At 29.6% G+C, this 7,086-nt stretch overlaps 1 protein-coding gene across 1 annotated transcript; it reads right to left on the bottom strand.

Annotated features, from left to right (window-relative positions):
- Window positions 1-400: 400 nt before the first annotated feature.
- Window positions 401-1,958, bottom strand: LOC112638624 (histone-lysine N-methyltransferase 2B-like). The gene is made up of 3 exons (XM_025410673.1): window positions 1,938-1,958; window positions 1,411-1,679; window positions 401-733 (listed from the first exon to the last, which is right to left on the bottom strand). The coding sequence occupies exons 1-3, from the start codon at window positions 1,945-1,947 to the stop codon at window positions 401-403; spliced, it is 612 nt and encodes a 203-aa protein (XP_025266458.1). The 5' UTR covers window positions 1,948-1,958.
- Window positions 1,959-7,086: the final 5,128 nt, after the last annotated feature.

The following is a 7,086-nucleotide window of genomic DNA, read 5'->3' as shown; positions in this document are numbered from 1 at the left end:
CATTACTAATTTGATATATGACTCTAAGACATTTTATGTTTTTAGACTATAAAAACGTATGTTCTTATTGTATTTCAGAAAATTAATCAAGTCGTGCATATAGATGAAACAATCGCGCAATTTAAATATGTGTTTAAAGAACAGCAAGTCAGACAGAAAATTATTTGAAAGAAAATTGTGATTTATATCATATTTATATTCGTCAAAATGATTAATCTGTAGATGCAATTTCAAGTTAAAAGACTAGCCAAAATTGTAAATTTTAGAAGAAAATGCAACTGAAAAATAATTATTTTTTTATCAAAATATGTTAGCAATAAAAGTTTATCCATAAAAAAAATCCATAAAATGAAATTTAAAATTTTTTTCTAGTAATAAAATTTAAACGCAAAAATCGATTTTAAAAAGGTCTATACATATGCGCGTAAGGAGAAGAAAATATTACGTTCGAAGGCGTTCCGTAAGGCGATGGTTGCGGATGAGTCGGTGCTCCGTAAGGCGGTGGTTGTGGGTGAGCCAGTGCAGCAAAAGGCGGTGGTGCGCACATAAACGGCGCTGCATAAGCCGATGGTGCGTAACTCGGTACGTAAAACGATGGTATTGGCGATGGTGCCACATACACAGGTGGTGCAGGAATACGTGTCCTGTATTGCGCTTTGCGTCTTTGATATTCTTCTTTTTTTAATTTCTTCCTTTCCTTGGCGACTTCCCGACGCATGACTTGATTAATTCTCTGAAATATAAAATATAAAATAAGACAATAGAAAGACAAGAATAAGACAAGAAAATACGTTTTTATAGTCTAAAAACATAAAATGTCTTAGCGTCATATATCAAATTAGTAATGAAAAATAAATATGAATTACAAGAATAAATGAAAAATGTTATAATTACAATAGATTTTCAGATTACAAATAATAACAGATAAATATTATAATAAATATATTCTAATTATATTTTTAAATATTTAGAACTGAGAGACTATACCTATCAATATTTTAATAAAAGTTTGGACATCTCTAATATAATATTCTCTCTATCATATTCTCTTTTCTCACAAATTTTAAAAATCCAAGTATTATTTATACCTGCATCATAGACATATTTACATAGATTGTTTATAAGGTAGCGAAGAATATCCTCCTGAGAGAAAAGGATAGCATTAATTAATTTGTGTATCTGTCTTTTTCTGACACATGCGTGATGCAATTTCAAGTTATTGACTTTTAACTTGAAATTGCAACACGCGTACACCAGAAAAAGATAGAAACACAAATAAACTTCATGCTATCATCTTTTTCTCTCAGGAGGACACTCTTCGCTACCTTATGAGCAGTCTATGTTAATCTGTTTATGATCTGCATGCAGTAAAAGGAAAAATATGCAATAATTAAATATGCAGTTACTTACTTTCATATTTGTATGTATATTTTCCTTTATTTCATACGTCGTTGCCCCTGATGACATCGACTCTGAAACACTAGCTCTTTGCATTGTCGTATTGTCGTCGTCGTATTTAGTTGACTCTGGTGTCTTTGACTCCGTTGACTTTTGCGTAACCTTTTGCATCGTCGCCGTTGCTTTTGGCACCGTCTTATAAGTGGATTTGCGGAGATTTATCTCAGACTTCGCAATCGGAGAGAGAACATTTTTAACTCTCTCCATTGGTTCACTTCTTCCTGAAACAAATATACATTAATTAATATTTACGTATATGTGTCTATTAAACAGATTATTTTATAAAATAGTCTTTAATTACTGTCTTATTACTATTACTGTACTTAACCAACAAATATTGTTACAATTTACGTGGTTATTTATACTGTTTCTAATGATACTATTATAACAGCTAATAAATTTCTATACTAATAAAAAGTATCTACTGATAAAAGTACTACTAATAAAGCAATATAATGTTTATACGAGCGTGTACTTACGTGTATTCATCGTGCGACGGATGGAATATTACTGCGCACTGCGGTTATCTTCCAGACACGTTCGCACTTGTTTCGGACACTCGCTTATCACGTGCGCGATCCGACGTTGTCACGTGTAACATATATATGTGTCGTGTGACGAAGAAGCCAACGAACAACATTGTATAATTAGACAATTCAGTAATTGTATAATTTTATTCGTAAGTATTGCTAATTTTTTTTGTGATATTACGAAATATTATAATTATGTACAGGGCGTTTAATTTTAATCGCCCACACAGTATTTCAAAAAAATTATTATTTTAAATTTATTATTAATTTTATTCTCTTACAGCAATAAATACGAAATGAAAGAAGATTTAAAAAACAAATATCCTTCCCGCCTCCGACTTTCTCGAAAAAAAGGATGGGCAAAAAGGTATGTTTTGCATAATTATAAAAGCTTGTAGGCAGAATAGTTATGGTTGCACTTCTATTATAAAATTTAGGTACAAATAAGTAATCATATATTGTGTATCGATATATCAAATATCAAAACTTGCATATATATATATATATATATATATATATATATATATAATATATATCTTATAATTTTTAAAAATATCTTATTATTTTTAATTTAAAAATATTTTATTATTTTTAATTAACAAAATTAAAGTTTTATTAATTAAATTGTATAACATTAAAAATTATAATTGACTTAATAATTTATATATATTTATGTATAATTACTTTTATAAGTTTAATTTTTATATATAAATTTATATTGGTAGTTTTGATAATATTTGAAATAATAATTTTGAATATTTCTATTATTATATATTTAATTTATAGAATAATAAATTGAGAAGTATTTATAGTTTATTATTTAATTTTTATAGTTTGTGAAAGGACTTTAGAGTTACCTTTATTAGTTTTAATATAATTCGATATCATGGTAATAAGTTGTATTATTTTTTTAATTTTAGAAAGTTTTAAATAGAACATATGCATGATAAAATTATTTTTTAATAATCAATTTTATAAAAAAATTAATTAAATGTAAAAAAAAAAAAAAAAAAAAAAAAAAAAAATTAAAAATATAATTTTATATAAATATAAAATATAAAAAAATAATTTATCATACATATTTCTATTAAATTTCTAAAATAAAAAATATAAATATTAATATATAAAATTAAATTAAAATAAATTATAGGTAACTCTAAAGTCCTTTCACAAAGTATAAAAATTTAATAATAAACTATAAATAATTTTCAATTTATTATTTTACAAATTAAATACATAATTATAGAAATATTCGAAACTATTATTTTAAATATTATTAAAACTACCAATATATTGTAAATTTATATATAAAAATTGAACTTCTAAAAATAATTATACATAAATACATATAAATTATTAAGTCAATTATAATTTTTAATATTATATATATAGTTTAATTAATAAAACTTTAATTTTGTAAATTAAAAATATTTTTAAAAATCATAAGATATATATATATATATATATATATATATATATGTATATATACATATATATATACATATAGGGTGTCCCAAAACTCATAATCAATCTTACAAAGACAGATTCCTGGTATCATTTGGAGACGATTTTTCCTCAGTAAAAATGTCAATAAAGGCCATCATTTTTTGCGTGTTCCTTATCTTTTTCATCATATATCTTTGCAATTAAGCCTTTAATTAAAACTCAACTAAAGTAAACTCTATTTAAAATTAATTGAAGAATGTGGTTTTGTTAATATTTTATTTTTGCAAAGCTTAATTTACGGAAAATCCCTTAATTCCAATCACTTATAATTCGAAAATTATTAGTGCCTCGACATTTTCATTGAGGAAAAATCGTTTTCAGATGATTCCAGGAATCTGTCTTTGAAAGATTGATTATGAGTTTTGGGACATTCTGTATATAAGCAAGTTTCGATATTTGATATATCGATATACGATATATGATTACTAACTTGTAATCCTAAATTTTATAATAAAAGTGCTGCAACCATTACTATTCTGTCCATATATGTATGTATGTATGTATGTATGTATGTATATACGTGTGTGTGTGTGTGTGTGTGTGTGTGTGTGGTGTGTGTGTGGGTGTGTGGGGGGGGGGGGGGGGGGGGGGGGGGGGGGGGGGGGGGGGGGGGGGGGGGGGGGGGGGGGGGTGTGGGTGTGTGTGTGTGTGTGTGTGTGTTGTGTGTGTGTGTGTGTGTGTACATACAGTGTGTCCTAAAAGTTCGGCAACGGTCAAATATATCGTAAAATATGAATTTTCTTAAAAAATGTTTCAAACAAAAGTTGTAGGATTCGGAGGGGGACATAAAATGGTACCATTGGTTTGACCTTGAAGAGTTATTTGAAGGTCACATAAAGGTCACCTTCAATTTCTAAAATGGAACCTACTATTTTTCATTGCATAATCTTGTAGCTTATCTCAAGAGCTCTCCAAAACACTATAATTAAGTACCTTTTCGTTAAGTACTTTTCGAGTTATGAGGCTTGAAATAATATCTTAATTTTACATAAATCGTAATATATCTAGTAAAATATTCATTTTTCGATTATCTTGCCTTAAAACTTTTATGTACAAAATAATGAGAGAAATCAATTGGTGTAAAAAAAACACACAGTTGTTCCAAAGAAAAAATATGTAATTGTTAATTGCAAATTTCTTTTTTTTTTTTTAAACACAAACTGTGTTTTTTTTTACACCAATTGATTTCTCTCATTATTTTGTACATAAAAGTATCAAGGCAAGATAATCGAAAAATGAATATTTTACTAGATATATTACGATTAATGTAAAATTAAGATATTATTTCAAGCCTTATAACTCAAAAAATACTTAACAAAAAGGTACTTAATTATAGTGTTTTGGAGAGTTCTTGAGATAAGCTACAAGAATATGCAATGAAAAATAGTAGGTTCCATTTTAGAAATTAAAGGTGACCTTTATGTGACCTTCAAATAACTCTTCAAGGTCAAACCAATGGTACCATCTTATGTCCCCCTCCGAACCCTACAACTTTTGTTTGAAACATTTTTTTCTTAAGTGCTTTGCTAAAGAAATAATGTATTGGAGCTTTTAAAATGGGACACTCTGTATAAAATATTGAAAGTGAAGTTAACGGTTTTTTTTTCTGTGATTTTTCTTTAGCAAATAACAAATTTTTTAAATTAATCTTATATTTCGATAAAAAGAAACGTGTACCGCCAGTTCATCCATGACATATTAAAGTAAAATATGAAGAACAGTTTTTTTCTTATTTATTGATGAAAATAATACTTTATATAAATAGTAGTTACACAGTTAGTTAATCGTAATAATTAGTTAATAGTAATTGATGCCAGAGACATACTTCAACGTGGGCTGGTGATAATAATAATGCCAGAGGCGTCTATTATGACGTGGGCTGGTGATAATAATAATGCCAGAGGCGTCTATTCTGACGTGGGCTGGTGATAATAATAATGCCAGAGGCGTCTATTCTGACGTGGGCTGGTGATAATAATAATGCCAGAGGCGTCTATTCTGACGTGGGCTGGTGATAATAATAATGCCAGAGGCGTCTATTTTGACGTGGGCTAGTGATAATAATAATGCCAGAGGCGTCTATTCTGACGTGGGCTGGTGATAATAATAATGCCAGAGGCGTCTATTCTGACGTGGGCTGGTTCGTAACAATAATGCCAGAAAAGTATATCATGTACTGGTTATATTTACTTTTCAAGGTTACTTTCAACATAATATTGTAATGTATATGATAATTTGTTGACAATAAAATAAGAAAAAAACTGTTCTCACTTTCAAGATTGTATCTTTTTTAAGTTTTCTTTTGAAAATTGAAAGGAATAATGAGTATATAATGTTTGATATGACGTTTGAAATGCGTATAAATATTATATGATTATTTTTTTCTAGGCGACAAATGCTAAACCTACAGCGAGTTGAAAGTCTGCGTGGTTGTAAGTCTGCGTCTAAGCTTACTAATGGTACTGAAAATGAATCCATCAAGTTTGTTGAATCGATGGAATCATCAGACAAGATGGATTCAAACATCAGTACCAAAGTAATGCAATACGAAGATATAAAAAGCAACGTACCAGGTATGTATATAGAAAAAGTTGTACATAGCGAAGATAACGAAAATCTCGTTATCGATAATAAAGGCTTTTTAGAAACAAATCGTATCCAAGAATGCATGCCCAAAGGCCGCAGTATTGTCGATTTCTCTTTTATATGGACAGAGATACACAAAACATTTAATAATCATGCACGAGGAATAGAGTGCCAATTTAAAGATTGGAAACTCATAAAATCTCATCGTGAAGGGTTGATGACACAATATTTCTTCAAATGTCAAATGTGCAACTATGAAGACAATATATGGTCAGAATCCAGAGAACCTGAAAAGTTGGATCTCAACCAAGCTGCTGTAGCTACAACTATAACAGTTGGAAATGGTTATGCCCAACTGGAAGAGTTCTGTGCAGGTATAAATATTCCTTGCATGTCTGAAAAGACTTATATAAAACATCGCGAAAATCTAGTCGATGATTTTCAAAAAACAGCTACAGAAAGTATGAAAATGGCAGGCGAAGTAGAAAAACAACTCGCCCTCGAAAGGAATGAAACTATAAATGGCATTCCATACATAACCGTTGTAGCGGATGGTAGTTGGATGAAGAGGTCGTACGGCAACGCTTACGATTCACTTTCCGGTGTTGGTGCCATAATTGGTTACCGCACAAAAAAAGTTCTCTTTATTGGTATCCGCAACAAATTTTGTACGGTGTGTGACAGAGCGGAGCGAAATGGACTCGAGTCACGCAGTCACAAATGTTATAAAAATTTTGACCGCAACGCTAGCTCTACAAGTATGGAAAGTGACGCCATTGTAGAAGGCTTTAAAAATAGCCTTGAAATGCATGGACTGATATATAAAACAATTATTGCTGATGGCGACAGCAGTGTATATCAGGCCATATTAAATAACGCACCGTATCGCGGACAAATGATGACCGTAAAAAAAGTAGAATGTACTAATCATTTGCTTCGCAACTTGTGCAAAAAGTTGAAGCTCGTTGCAGGTACAGTTCAGCTAAAACAGTACAGAAAACGTGGC

The sequence above is a fragment of the Camponotus floridanus genome, unplaced genomic scaffold (genome assembly GCF_003227725.1).
Source record: "Camponotus floridanus strain SB8 unplaced genomic scaffold, Cflo_v7.5 scaffold339, whole genome shotgun sequence".
In the NCBI taxonomy this organism is placed as follows: domain Eukaryota; kingdom Metazoa; phylum Arthropoda; class Insecta; order Hymenoptera; family Formicidae; genus Camponotus; species Camponotus floridanus.
Note: the sequence above shows the minus strand (reverse complement) of the source record. Positions and strands in the feature narration are given on the sequence as shown.

Bases quoted from the DNA above. Each gene is read 5' to 3' on its own strand.
- LOC112638624 (XM_025410673.1), bottom strand. The intron at 734-1,410 runs GTAAGTAACTGC...TTTATATTTCAG, and splicing joins ATATACATACAAATATGAAA to AGAATTAATCAAGTCATGCG.